This window comes from Archocentrus centrarchus (genome assembly GCF_007364275.1).
Source record: "Archocentrus centrarchus isolate MPI-CPG fArcCen1 chromosome 18 unlocalized genomic scaffold, fArcCen1 scaffold_23_ctg1, whole genome shotgun sequence".
In the NCBI taxonomy this organism is placed as follows: domain Eukaryota; kingdom Metazoa; phylum Chordata; class Actinopteri; order Cichliformes; family Cichlidae; genus Archocentrus; species Archocentrus centrarchus.
The window spans coordinates 2,555,901-2,571,314 of record NW_022060145.1 but is presented as its reverse complement, the minus strand read 5'-3'; the positions used below and the strand labels follow the sequence as shown (position 1 = coordinate 2,571,314).

The 15,414-nt window shown below is 39.0% G+C and overlaps 1 protein-coding gene across 1 annotated transcript; it reads right to left on the bottom strand.

Annotated features, from left to right (window-relative positions):
• Positions 1 to 7,002: 7,002 nt before the first annotated feature.
• Positions 7,003 to 11,557, bottom strand: LOC115775238 (uncharacterized). The gene is made up of 5 exons (XM_030722811.1): positions 11,434 to 11,557; positions 10,638 to 10,985; positions 10,139 to 10,231; positions 7,842 to 7,942; positions 7,003 to 7,199 (listed from the first exon to the last, which is right to left on the bottom strand). The coding sequence occupies exons 1-5, from the start codon at positions 11,507 to 11,509 to the stop codon at positions 7,137 to 7,139; spliced, it is 681 nt and encodes a 226-aa protein (XP_030578671.1). The 5' UTR covers positions 11,510 to 11,557; the 3' UTR covers positions 7,003 to 7,136.
• Between the last annotated feature and the right edge of the window lie 3,857 nt (positions 11,558 to 15,414).

Genomic DNA, 15,414 nt, shown 5'->3' with positions numbered 1-15,414 from the left:
CTATTTCAAACTCTACTGTATTGTTATTTAACACTGCCCCCCATATTGATAATCATGCAAATTCCAAAACACCTGACTTCACTGTGTCAGCACCGTTCCTCACTATTTCTGACCTCATTTCAGCTCTGCCTTTATCGTCAAATTCAAGGGTTCATTCACGAGCCTGGAGATGTTCTGTGAGCTCATCGGTTGTAATTTAAACTCTAAGCACACTGAGGGTGACCAGTGGGCCTTCATGGCCTGCAGTGCAGAGCTGCAACATGAAAAGGAGGGCTTGGATGTTCTGAACAGGGCAAAAACAACATAGTTGATAAGCGCTGTTTGTGATTCTGCTCCTTCCTTCCTTCCTTCTGGTTGTGATGACCGCAGCTCAGCAGCGCCCCCCTTGATTCAATGATGAAGATGTCAAACATGATGGCTGATGCAGTCTGTAAACTGAACTGAAGCGCTGCTGTTCAGTATGGGGGAACTTAGTCACCGGTGCTGTCTTTGCTCATGCTCTAACTTCTTTGATTGTTTGTTTTCTATTTTATTACTGCCTAAAGGGGTGGTGGGGGAGGACTGGAAGGGGAAACACATTCTGTCAGAGATTTTGTAAGCCCACTGGAAGGAAAATGTGCACAGTGTAAGTCATAAAACAACTAACAGGGGTGTGCTACCTGAGGATCAGTGCTTTGGACCAGATGAGTGGCAGTAGCTGTGGACACTGGACAAAGACTCACAGTCTTAAATTTAGGAATCACAAGAAGAGAGGATGATCTGGGAGAAAATAAGGAAATCAAAGGCATTTTTGTACCAACAGTGTTCAGCAGAGGGACAGCCGGCTGATGCGTCTGCAGGGGGACTGATGTGTCCATGTGAAGCCTTTTGTACTCACTCCTGTGTGTAAGGAGGCAATGAGGGGTTGTGAAGTTAACCTCACTACAACACAGCTACAATGGAGGAAAGAACAGAAACGAGCCATTTCATTTGCCTCTGTTCTTTCTCCTGGTCTGTTTTATAAGCTGACACGGGCACCATTGTGGCAGATTAAGTGCTCACTCTGATGTAACTGGACAGAGAAGAAAATACCAAACTGGGCATCAGGATGAAGACAAAACATCTGGAGGAGGATCAGAACTGTACATTTTTAAGTGTAAGAAAAAACAGACAAAACATTGGTAAATATTAAGTTTCTTGTTTATTTTTTGGTTTTGTTTTTTTGCGTGAATGAATGATATGCTTATTTTGTGGTGGCTAAAGACAAAAAGGTGCAGTTTGTAAAATGAAAATGAAAAAATAAACGTCCATTAACTTAAGGGTTCAAAGTAGTTAATCCTTCCCACTGATCAGTTTGCATTTATGTTTATTTTGTCATGGAGTTGCTTGTTATCATGTGACCATCCTGCAGTATCATGAATCCTAACGGGAACGTCGCTGTAGCAGAAGTCATCTTCACTGAAGCCCCCTCACAACACAGAGATGCTGTTTGTTAGCATTCGCTGGTTTTCAGTGAGAAACACATTTTCTCTGCGTTTCACGTCTATTGTCTCATTTTTTCAGCCTTAGCCAGCTTTTATTTTAAAATCTATCTCGTGATCCAAGAAGATTCTGTGCTGAATGATCCCAAACACACTGCCAACACAGTAAAAGCAGCAGATGACTGCCCCTCCCTGAGCCTGGTTCTGCTGGAGGTTTCTTCCTGTTAAAAGGGAGATTTTTCTTCCCACTGTCGCCAAATGCTTCCTCATAGGGGGTCGTTTTGACTGTTGGGTTTTCTCTGTATTATTGTAGGGTCTTTACCCACAATACAAAGCACCTTGAGGCAACTATTTGTTGTGATTTAGAGCTATATAAATTGAATTGAATTGAAAAATTGAATTAAAAGCATACCTGCATAGATAAGCATGACTTTTCTGCAATGAGTCCAAACACATCACTGTTTACTGACTTTGTAGCTGCAGCTCAACATCAGAGTCAAAGAGAAAATCAAGAGAGCTGAGCAGCAGTCACCCGAGTCCAAGTTTACTGAGTCCAGAGGTCCCTCTAAGCCAGATGCTGACTGACAGCAGCTGGACATGATTCACTGTCATGTAGAGATGAACTGATGAGATGATCTTCACAGCAGAGAAGGGAAGAGCTGTGAGGAATGAATATTGTTCACATGAACTATAAATAAGATGTGTTATTATTATTATTCCTGACAAACAGCAGAAATCTTGTGCTGTTGTTGCAGTCACACTGAAACACAAACTACATTTCTTTCAGTGAATGCATGCTCCATGGTGACCCTGCTGCTTTATAACTAATAAATCTGTAATCAGTTGAAGGCCGTTGCATGAAGCCACCTCTGTTTATTTGAGCATGAACACCTGCACATCCAGACCCTTCAGTGCTGAGCTCTGTAAGTTCAAAGTTTAGGCTCTGCTGGTGTCAACACAACCTCATGACCACTAGATGGCAGCAAAGTCAAGCTCACAGCTTTCTTAGCCCAGAGAAGACGAGTCATGATAAAAATTAGAGCTGAAGCTGAATTTTAAAACGATAGCAAAATGTTTTGTGGAATGAAAATAGAATCAAACACAGTTATATTATCTTTCTTATGTTGTCTTGATCTTTATTTGTCTTTCAGAACTGGATTGTAAACTGTGGAAGGGTGAGAATATTTCTTGGAGCTGTCACGTTGGCAGGTATTGCATCATGCAGCAATCATACTCGTGTATATATTAGGGCTGATATCAGGGCTTTTGACTGTACTTTTGACAATTAATAAGTATTCCTGTTGAAGAATCTTATCATACTTATTATGTTATTGCATATAATGTGTATTGTTTTGTATTACATTCACTTTTTAGCCCATTGTCTAGTCATGCTAGACATTACTTTCCTCAGTATTTTTTACAAGCCCTCTGTTACACCAACAATACCAACAAATCTGACTATGACCAAGTGTGTATTATAAGCTATGTTGTATAAATATATTTGAGAGACTCAGTCCTCATCAAGAGGAAAATAGTGCTATTTCAGACCTAATGGAATTATGGGAGTGTGCTTATCTGACTACACCTGTGCTAATTTGTGACTTACAGGCACATGGTACACAGCAGACAAGCACCCTGGAATGAGCTTGCTTGAGTTTTATTGCTTTCACTTTTGCAGCACATATCCCGATGTCATGCCATGAGTATCCATTTCTCTGTTCTTTACTCCTTATCACAAAGGGATGCTCTGTGAAATTCTCATAACAACAATCTAGGCAAAACTTCTGATAGTATTTTATGGATGTAAAGTCTGTTGACCCCTTTGTAATTTATAAACCCCATCCATCCATCCATCCATCCATCCATCCATTCATCCATCCATTTTCTTCTGCTTATCTGGGGCCGGGTTGTAGGGGCAGCAGCCTAAGCAGAGAAGCCCAGACCTCCCACTCCACTCCTCAGTCCTCCTCAAACCAAAAAGCTCACTCATGAAACAACATAGTGATTAGATCATTGGAGAAACAATTTTCAAATATGTGAGTATATGTTAGATTTGTTTAGCTAATGAGTGCACGTGTGGGTGAGCCACTTGGCGGCAGTACCAGCCAAAAGTTTGGAGTGTGTCCACAATTTTGGCTGGTACTGTGTCTAACAACGGTCTAATAACGGTCTCAGCAGCAGTACCTGCCATCTCTTCTGTGCGTTTCCTCCTCACAGATTTCCCTTTCGAGAAAAGCGGCAGGAGGGAGGAGCTTGTGTTTGGCCTGTCTGTTTGTGTGATTCGGACCCCTGCCTGTCTGTGAGAGCAGCTGTTTGTGGACTTACTATTCAGTGGAGATGGAACCCGCAAATTTAGAAACCTTGCCCTGTTTGACCTGAACTGTCCAAACTTGTAAATAAACCTTCAAACTTTCAGCATGAGTCTGCGTTGTGAGTCCCCTTGCTTGCTGAGTCATGACACCTTCACCATTGTCAGCCTCCAGACGAGCCGCTCAAAGTGACACCTCGCCTCTGCCGATGTTGGCTGTCAGAGGGCTTGCTTCGTAGCCACGGACACCCTCTCTATTTTTAAGATTAGGCTCAAAACTTTACTTTTTCCTAAAACTCTGAGTTGGGGCTGGATCACGTGACCTAGAATTCATCCTATAGTTATACTGCAATTGGCTTGGGGGGGTCCCATGATGCTCCAAGTGGTTTTTCTTTTGTTTTCCTTCTTTTTTTACTCTCTCTGTATTTAACCATTATTCATCTCTGGCTCTCGTTCATAGCATGTCTTTTTTTGTTTGTTTTTTTGTCAGCCTGGTTGTGATGGAGGTTTATTCCTGTTAAAAGGGAGTTTTTCCTTTCCACTGTCTCCAAGTACTTGCTCAGAGTCATTTTGATTGTTGGGGGTTTTCTCTGTATTGTTGTAGGGTCTTTACCTTACAACATAAAGCACCTTGAGGTGACTGATTGTTGTGATTTGGTGCTACATAAATAAAAAAACATTTAAATTAATGAGTGCACAAAACTTTCAAGGAAGCCACAGAGACCTGGGGAGCACAGCAAGGGAAGAGACCATTTGTCATGCTCTCATTATTTGCCATATACATACATGGGACCCGTGTATGTAGGAACCCAAGAACATTGATGGAACAATAGCAATGATGCTAAGTGTCATGTTAGCATTTCTTAAAAACTTCCAGGAAACCTTCCCAAAATATTATTTGGCCGAAAATGTTAAATATTTGCACGAGCCACTTTGTAAACGTATAAAAATCCAGCATTTGCGCAGACTGAGGCAGTCTACTGAACAAGCAAACACAGAGATATACAGTGTATCACAAAAGTGAGTACACCCCCTCACATTTCTGCAGATATTTAAATACATCTTTTCATGGGACAACACTGACAAAATGACACTTTGACACAATGAAAAGTAATAATAATAATGCATTAGTCTTATATAGCGCTTTTCTAGACACTTTACAATTTCATGCACTATTCATTCACACCTCAATCATGCCTGGTGGTGGTAAGCTACTAATGTAACCACAGCTGCCCTGGGACAGTCTGACAGAGGCGTGGCTGCCAATGTGCACCTACAGCACCTCCGACCACCACATTCACTCTTAGGTAATGTGGTTAAGTGTCTTGCCCAGGAACACAATGACAGCATGCGCTCAGATGGGGACTCGACCCAGCAACCCTCCAGTTGCAAGGTGAGCATCTGCCCACTGCGCCACTGCCACCCATCAAGTAGTCTGTGTGCAGCTTATATAACAGTGTAAATTTATTCTTCCCTCGAAATAACTCAATATACAGCCATTAATGTCTAAACCAGCAGCAACAAAAGTGAGTACACCCCTAAGAGACTACACCCGTAAATGTCCAAATTGAGCACTGCTTGTCATTTCCCCTCCAAAATGTCATGTGACTCGTTAGTGTTACTAGGTCTCAGGTGTGCGTAGGGAGCAGGTGTGTTCAGTTTTGTAGTACAGCTCTCACACTCTCTCATACTGGTCACTGAAAGTTCCAACATGGCGCCTCATGGCAAAGAACTCTCTGAGGATCTTAAAAGACGAACTGTTGCTCTACATGAAGACTGTTATATAAGCTGCACACAGACTACTTTACATTGTGTCATAGTGTCATTTCGTCAGTGTTGTCCCATGAAAAGATATACTTAAACATCTGCAGAAATGTGAGGGGTGCACTCACTTTTGTGATACACTGTAAAAAGGAGAAATTGTAGATTAAGGTTTGCTTCTTGTTTAGGCAAATATCTGAATCATTCTGGTTCAAATTTAAACATTTTGATGGGGAAATACTTAATATTGCTGTAATTGTGAAATTAACATCAGACTGTTATTCCACTTCACCTGGATTATATCTATATTTGGAATATACTGAGATTAGTTGGCATGTACTCACTTCAGAGGGATGAGCAGACATGTACTGTCTCTGTCATTGGTAAATCTGTTTTCATGTAGAAGGCTGAGCTGTGTTTATTTTAAAAAATGCAGCGATACAAAGCAAGCCCAGATGTTTCAGTTTTCCAGCATTGTTTGGATTTTTTGCCTCCCTTACTTGCATTTGTACTCGGGTAAAAGGGTGCTATTAGGGTACATAAACGAGTAACTACTATGTACTCATGGGGATTGTAGATGGGTGTAATTCTTAAATAGCTCACACAATTTTTTTTGTAAACCCCTTGAATTAAAGCTGAAAATCTTGACTTCAATCACACATTGATTGTTTGAATTACAATCCACTCTGGTGGTGTACAGAAGCAAAACTACAAACATCAAATATGATTTTTTTTTTTTTTTTTCCCAAAACATTAGGGATGTTTCTGCAGCAGCACAGTACCAGTCAAAAGTTTAGACACACTCACCCATTCAGGGAGAGGTGGTGGGAAAATGCACACTAAAGACATTAGAAGCCATCGTGAACAACTCTGATCACCCACGTTTCTGGCAGAAAAGAACATCAGTACTGGAAGACTCCTCTCTCTGTTGTAAAACAGAGAGATACAGTAAAGCATTTGCACCTACAGCCGTCAGGCTTTTCAGTTCTCATACTAATAGCAGATGAGTTATGTCAGACATATGAATTTCCCTTTGGGATCAATGAAGTTAATTTTAAGGTGAATAGATTTACAGTCTCACTGACGTGCATCTAAGCTCTCAGATTTATTTGAGATGTACAAGTTTTGCGTGCCTGTATGACTAGGCACACAGCAAAACGACCATCGACCGTCACAGGCGTTCTTTCCCCTTCCTGTCATTGACCTGCTATGCGACGACCCCTGAACACCACACTTTCCACTCAGCAGGCCTATTGTGAGCTGTAACTATTGTGAAACCTGCATCTTCAGTGCAGCATTAGTAACCCACACTGACGTCTCTCATGTTTGTGAGTTTGTGTGTTAGTTTGATCTCATCAAAATAAAAGCAGCATCTCAAATTTAGCCTGATATAATTGTCTGTGGAACCGTCTTTAAATCTCTGGTCACGTTTTTCCATCACTGAAATAAATTTTGACCACAAACATGGACGAGACATAATTTATAGAAAAATATATACATATTTACAACAATAGAATTTTTTTTGGATGCCTTTTAAAATTGAAGTAAATGAATATATGCTAAAGATACATGACAAAAAGTAGATGAGAAAATGCTGGAGTGGATCCTCATCCACTTTCTTTGGGATCCACTTGCTCGAAGTAGAAGGATTCATACACAGGTACTTGACACTGAAAGAGACAGAGGTATAGAAGTAGTACATCAGTCAGACATCAGACTGAGGTGATCTACATTCAGTGTTTCCTAATGTGCACAACGTAAAGCTGAACATGCATGAGTTAAAGGCAGAAACAGGATGTTAATTACATATATATATATATATATATATATATATATATATATATATATATATATATATATATATATATATATATATATATATATATATATATATATATATATATATATATATATATATATTTAATATATATATAATATATATATATATAATATCTATATATATATATATATATATATATATTTAATATCTATATATAATATATATATCTATATATATAATATATATATATATATATATATATATTATATATATATATATATATATTATATATTATATATAATATATATATATATATATATATATATATATATATATATATATATATATATATATATATATATATTTATTATTTCTTAATGCCAGAGTCACCCTGAATTACTCAGTTAAAGTGGATCAGCAGGTCTGTGGACTGCTTAAAATATGTTTTTAGTATTTTTCTAATGTCTCCCTAAACTAACTAAAACTAAAGTGTGGTTTTAAGGGGGGGCCCTTAAAACCACACCCCACTCACCCACTGAGAAGAGCCTCTGGAGGAATTTGTGCTGTGTTTGTCCATCTCTGCTGTCTCAGAGTCAACGTGTGGAACTTCGTAGATCACCCTGGCTGTTAGTGCTGAAAACACACACACACACACACACACATTCACACAGAAATTAATAATAGGATGAAATTGATGAATGGAAGCTGCATTCAGTCCTTTTGAGTGTGTGTCACTGTTAATGTTACAAATATGATAAAATATTTCATCCTACCTTCCATGGTTTTACCAACTTATGTCCAGTCTGTGTTTAAATTGTGGTGTGAAACCTGTCATAGTTATAATGCCATAATCATAATGGACTTTTCTAGTCTAGACCCAAACTACTTTATACTGCGTTCACCTTTTTCACACAGTTTTTTTTTAATTCTGAAAACCTGACCTGGCTCACATCTACACCTGTGGAGATTTAGACCTTCTTGCTGTAAGGAGAAAGAGTTGACCACAGTCCAGCAGCTAGCAACCAAGCTAGGTTTAAATCCAATCTTGAGACATACTGACATGGACAATCATGTTTATACTGGTTATGTTATGTTATTGTTAGGTTTATATTAATGTAAAAGCACCTTGAGGTGACTACTGTTGTGAATATGTGCTATATAAATGGAAAATAATTGAATATGCATATAAAAAAACCTAATTGTTCAATGTTGACTGCCTCTACATTGAGGCACAGAAAAACAGACCCCCTATTAGAAGCCCCTTTGTCTCTTAATCAGTGGAAAATTAATCACAAGTTTCTCACTCATTCAAAATTTGAGGGAATTACGACCACGTTTACCTAAACTATGCAGACTTTAAAAGTAAATGTTTTCTTTCTTGACATTGACTTTTACTGATTAACTTTACTGAAATGAAGTGAATGAACTGAGTGAATGTGATTGTGTTCCAGTCTGTTTCTCTGCAGCAATATTCAGATTCACTTCCCCTTTGCTTTCCTGCAGAAATACCTGATGGGCCTCTCTGCTCTATAAGCGATTCTACGGTGCTGATGATACAGCTGTGGCAGGACTTTCTCAGAAACTGAATAACAATTTTCTAAGTTTTTACATGTTTTTTTCTGCTGAAGCCCTAGTAAAAACCATTTGGAGCATTAAAAATACATTACATTCATTATACGGGCTGGCTTAATATCTAAAGCAACACCTCTGTCAGTAATCAATGTTACAAGAAGCTTTGTGTGCCAAAGTAAATAGACTCTTTCTGATCCCTCAAAGCACTTTTACATTACAGCCACTGTGAAAATGTCATATTTAACTCAGTCAGCAGCTACATACCACAGTCTTCACTCTCAGGACTTTATTACATTCAGTGCTCCATCAGTGTGTACTGAGCTTGGCAATAAAGCATTGTCCTTCTTTGCCCTCTCCACCTGGATCATGCTTCAGCAGCACCTGAAGCTCTCCAATCTGGATACACTTGGGGAGTTCAAAATTTTAATAAAGGGATTTGAAAATATGCCTGTAGGTACTTGTGTTTGTTATCAGTAAAAACCTTTTTGTTGATAATGGTGCTGATATTTAGAAGTGTTAAGTAGATTGTATTATTGTTGTTTTTATGTCATTTTGTTGCTGATCTATGTAACAGGTCTCTCTTGTAAATGAGACAATGAGTCTCAAGAGATTTTCATGCATAAATAAAGAGTTAATAATTTAGTTTCTTCATTTCGGTTTAGTTTTTATTAATTGAAAATATTTATATGTATTTGTTTCAGTGTCCATTTTAGTCTGTTTACTATAATGATTATTATTGATGATTAATAGTGATTAATAATTTTGAAGGCATTTCACTATCCCAAGTCCCAGCAAACATCTGCACCAAAGCCAAAGGCTGTTCTGACCGATTTTAGGACATTGTCAAAGACATTTCCTGTATATCGTTTATTTTAATTTAGCTTAATTTAGTTTGTGCCTGCACAATATTGTTCCAGTTGGTCCTTTTTTTTAAAAGTCTAGTTTTATTTTAATTCACACCTTCTGCAACTCTTCAGAAGACACATGGAAATGTTAGCTGCTATATATAGACCAGTGCTAATGTCCAGGATCAGAGGTTGTTGTGAGCTATTTTAATGTAGTTATTAATATTGTAAATTTCATTGCAGTCATTCTTCACCCACATTTTATTTTTGAAAAGTGGTCAAACTAAGCTTATACTGTCTTCATGGATCAAGAAAAAAAAGTAGTAAGAAACAAATGCATGTGTTTAGTAACTTGGTTCAATTCATCACATATAACTGAGTCTCTGATGCCTCCATTATTTAATGTTTGTACCTTGTTTTCTTTGCAGAATACAGTAACAGACAACTGTGACAAGAAGCAAAGGACCCACTACAGCCAGGGGGATTATCACAGTACTGTTGGGACCTGTAGAAATAATAAGAAGAAGAAGAAGAACTTTTTTTTTCACAGATTATCATCTCTAATAGTTTACAAGGTGATGTGAGGCCCTGCTTTCTAAACATTAAAAATTCTGCCAGTCCTTTGGCAAACCAGTATTAATCAAAGCATTAATATAAAACTGTCAAGCTAGTTTTTGTCACCTATCTTTGTGCTAAAGGGGTGAAACAGGTCAGTATTTCCCAACAAAGAGTGCAAAAAGCCCATAAATTGTCTCTTAAGACTACCAAAGGCCCCCAACCAGATGAACAGTAGCAATACAGTTACATTTCAGTTCGCTGTTATTGATTAAATATCTACAACACTCATAAAAAGTGACTTATGTTGATTTTGGTATCTGGTCATACTGTACATCAGGTGTTTATTCACATACCATTTCTGTTGTTGTTAGCCTGGTTGGCTGTAACTGTGATGACTGTCCCATTTCCTGTAGCTACAGTTAAAGTTGGTATCTCCACAGTCACCCTGCAAATGTATCTTCCTGAATCCTCTGTTCTGATTTCTGAAAAATTCAAAGATGAACAGTTCTTTGCCTCCTGTTTCAGAGACCCTTGAGAATGATTGAAGCTGCTCTCATTCTTAATAACTGTTTGATTTTTCAACCACTGCACTCTAACTCTTTCAAACTTCTCTTTCCAGCAGCAGGTGATGTTTGTTGTCTCTCCCTCCATGACAGAAACATCAGCAGTCTGGGTCACAACAAATGTGCTCAATGAAACACCTGTAAGAGACAGAGTGCAACATAGTTTTGCTTCATTCATAAGACACACATATTGCGTGATTTCCAAAGCTAAAGCTAAATCAGCAGGTGTCTTGCGCAGGTTGCAATATGTTGACATGTTTTTAAATGCATTGCAGTGCTACAATGAGCTTCTTGTCATAAATAAAAACAATATAAAGTAATGACTACACATCAGAAATAAAGACATTATGACTGTATTTTCAGTTTTACATCTATCATTTGAAAAAAACTTTAACCATTGTGGCATTTTGATTCAAAATCTAATTTAGTCTCACTACTTAGTACTTTGACTTTAAGGGCACATTCATTGATCACTTCTCAATAAAATTATGGATGAGTCATCACCAAAGAAACTGGAAAAACTTAACTTTGGCATTTTGAGAGGCATGGAATAAGTATAATAAATTATTAATGTGTTTCTACTTACTCCAAGATGAGAGGGTACAGAGAGAGGTGAAAAGTAGACTGCTTAGTAAGAGCTTCATCTTTCCACACTGATTCATTACTGAACAGTTACAGTCGCTTCATCTCTCACAGCCTCTCTAAGTCCCACCCACCACACACTTGCTCTCTCACACACACACACACACACACACACACACACACACACACACAGACACACAGAAGAAACATGCGGTGCACCATGTTTTCTCTGTTTTCTAGAGAAGTGTGACAACCCGCAGCTTCTGTTGCTTCCTCCACACAGAAGGCGGCTGTAGATCCTCTGCAGCAGCTCTCTCACGCTGCTCTCTTCTCATGACTGACTCAGGAAATTGACAGCGGTCGCTTTTATTTGGCTCCTAATGCAGAGATGCTGAAATGTGGTCGCAATAAAATATATGTTAAGGAAAGAAGGAGTGAAAAAAAAATATTTGTCAAAGAATTCTCATTAAAACTGATCACAGGTTAGTCTTTGTATGGATAATATCAGGATATTTTTGATCTTGCTCAATTATTCCTTGGTTTCTTCTTGGTTTGTTTATTGTTTCGTGTATCATTAAGATCCCAGTGGCTTAGAGTTTAGTTCTCCCTGTGTTCTCCCTTAGGGTTCCTCCCTTTTTGTGTCTCTTGTGTCCATTATTCGTAGTGAGTGTGCCTCCCCGTATGGTGTCAAATTTTCTGTTTCCCTGTCTTCTCACTTCCTGATTCATTTTGCCAGTCTCATGTTTTGTGTGTCTCGTGTCCTGCTTCCCCTTGTCTCCCCTAAGCTGTGTGTATGCCCTCCAGTTTTCCCTTCAGCTGCTCCGAGGTTTTTGTATTGTGGACTTTTCCTAGCTTGGATTGGGATTTTAGTATTTTTGCATTTTGTGTTTTTGAACATTGTAAGAACCTCCAGCATTAAAGCTGTTTTTGAGTTCAACTCTGTTCTCACGCGTCATGCATTGGTGTTAAATTTAATTGTTTAACCTGGACACAAGCGCAGAGCAGAGTGGTAAGGCTAAATGAGTTTTTATTCAGGGAAAAGAACACAGTCCTTAGAGCCGAACAATCCAAGCGAGTGAAGGTTTGTAAAAAAAGCCAGTATTTGTAATACCACTAGCGATGCAACAATCTGCATCTGCTTGAAGGAAGTTTCCCTTCTATAATTCTGGGAGCTTAATCAGCATGATGGCCAACAGGTGAGTAACCAGTGCAGGACCACAGATGCCTGATTACACGGGTGAAGATCACTCCCTGGATACCGCCTCTGGAGGAACAGCCAAGGAGTCAATGTACACAGGCGAATCGTCCAGGACCATGGACCATGACAACTGGGGTCCAGCCCTGCCTGCCACACAGACGACACTTGACAAAAGCTGCTTCATCTGATAAGTGCACCAGATGGGTTGTACCACAATCATAAATGCCTCGACTAGGAGTACACAAGATTGTGACCCCTGTGATGCTTTCAATTACATGCTGGAAATAAGGCTTCAGACAGACAATGCTGTTGACTTCTCCATCTTGCCTGCAGTACAGTCAGACTGTTTGCTTCAACTAAAGCACAAAATCAAATTTAAAACATCTTAATGAATTACTTGTAATTTCCAAAAACAGATGGGCGCTGTAAATTTCAACAAACACTAATCAGACAGAGGGTGGACACAGCTGCAGAGGACTGTGTTTATGAGACTGAGTTAAAAATAGACTAATAAAGGAAAATATCACCCAGAACAAACGTGTGACTCACTGATGTTTTAACTGGGGAATTCCTGTGTTAGTGGCTTTAGTGGTTTTATCATGGCTTGTCTTTCCATTAGATTCTTGTCTCCCAAGCTAACACTTCAGTATACAGTGGTATGAAAAAGTTTGGGCACCCCTGATAATTTTCATGATTTTCCTTTATAAATCATTGGTTGTTCAGATCAGCAATTTCAGTTAAAGATATCATATAGCAGATGAACACAGTGATATTTGAGAAGTGAAATGAAGTTTATAGGATTTACAGAAAGTGTGCAATAATTATTTAAACAAAATTAGGCAGGTGCATAAGTTTGGGCACCCTTGTCGTTTTATTGATTTGAATACCTTTAGCACTAATTATTGAAACACAAAATTTGTTTTGTAAGCTCATTGACCCTTGACCTACATACTCAGGTGAATCCAATTATGAGAAAGGGTTAAGGTGGCCAATTGCAAGTGTTTCTCCTCTTTGCATCTTCTCTGAAGAGTGGCAACATTGGAGGCTCAAAACAACTCTCAAATGAGCTGAAAACAAAGATTGTTCAACATCATGGTTTAGGGGAAGGATCCAAAAAGCTCTCTCAGAGATTTCAGCTGTCAGTTTCCACTGTGAGGAACATAGTGAGGAAATGGAAGCCTACAGGCACAGTTCTAGTTAAGGCCCGAAGTGGCAGGCCAAGAAAAACCTCAGATAGGCAGATGCAAAGGATGGTGAGAACAGTCATAATCAACCCACAGAGCAGCTCCAAAGACCTACAACATCATCTTGCTGTGGATGGTGTCACTGTGCATCGTTCAACTATTCAGCGCACTTTGCACAAGGAGAGGCTGTATGGGAGAGTAATGCAGAAGAAGCCTTTTCTGCGCACACACCACAAACAGAGTCGCTTGAGGTATGCTAAAGCACATTTGGACAAGCCAGCTTCATTTTGGAATAAGGTGCTGTGGACTGATGAGACTAAAACTGAGTTGTTTGGACATAACAACGGGCGGTATGCATGGCGGAAAAAGAACACAGCATTCCAAGACAAACACTTGCTGCCCGCAGTAAAATTTGGTGGCGTTTCCATCATGCTGTGGGGCTGTGTGGCCAGTGCAGGTACTGGGAATCTTGTTAAAGTTGAGGGTCGCATGGATTCCAGTCATTATTAGCAGATTCTTGAGAACAATGTTCAAGAATCAGTGACAAAGTTGAAGCTCCGCCAAGTACAACGTTCTGGAACGACCATCTCAGTCCCCAGACCTGAATATTATTGAAAATCTGTGGTGGGATTTAAAGCGGGCTGTCCATGCTCAGAAACCATCAAACCTGACTGAACTGGAGATGTTTTGTAAGGAAGAATGGACCAAAATACCTTCAACCAGAATCCAAACTCTCATTGGAAGCTATAGGAAGCATTTAGAGGCTGTTATTTCTGCAAAAGGAGGATCTACTAAATATTCATTTTTCTGTTGGGGTGCTCAAACTTATGCACCTGCCTAATTTTGTTTAAATAATAATTGCACACTTTCTGTAAATCCTATGAACTTCATTTCACTTGTCAAACATCACTGTGTTCATCTGCTATATGATATATTTAACTGAAATTGCTAATCAGAGCAACCAATGATTTATAAAGGAAAATCATGAAAATTTTGCATACCACTGTATGTGAATTATTAGTGTGGTGCTAACACTAAGATAAGATGTTTACTCCATCTTGTGTGACTACCATTTCATGATGATGTGAGATGCCTATAAGAACTTGGCCGCACGTTTTTATTTTCACAAGTCTAAATAGGACATCACACTTTTGCAGGTGTTAAACGTAAATGAACTCCCGAAATATGCTCTCAGTATATGACATACATGTTTCGGTGTTCTGCCTGAGTTGCTGAAACCTTCCTCTTCTTTGTTTAAGGCTGCAAACTTGAACATTTAAGTTTCCCTCCATATGCAGCATGTATCACTGTTGGAACCCACTGTAACCAAACAAACTTTATCTTATCCAATTAATCCAAAACTGTAACAATTAATTTTTAGTGCCCAGACCTAACTGTGGTAGTGGGGTATGATTTTAGCTGTAGCAGGAGAGGTGGAGCTGAGTAGTTCAGAGAGTGGCACCAGGTTGAGCTGATTGGCGCATCTGATGCATATCTGCTATTAGGCTGCATGTTGGGAGCTGGTGACAGACCACAAAGCAGCCACAGACACACCCAAGGCCAAGAAGAGAATAACCTGAGTTGTTGTTTAAACTGGCTCTGT

Bases quoted from the DNA above. Each gene is read 5' to 3' on its own strand.
- LOC115775238 (XM_030722811.1), bottom strand. From the start codon at position 11,509: ATGAATCAGTGTGGAAAGATGAAGCTCTTACTAAGCAGTCTACTTTTC. The intron at 10,986-11,433 runs GTAAGTAGAAAC...TGTCTCTTACAG, and splicing joins CTGTACCCTCTCATCTTGGA to GTGTTTCATTGAGCACATTT. The intron at 7,943-10,138 runs GTACAAACATTA...GTGTGTTTTCAG, and splicing joins TATTCTGCAAAGAAAACAAG to CACTAACAGCCAGGGTGATC.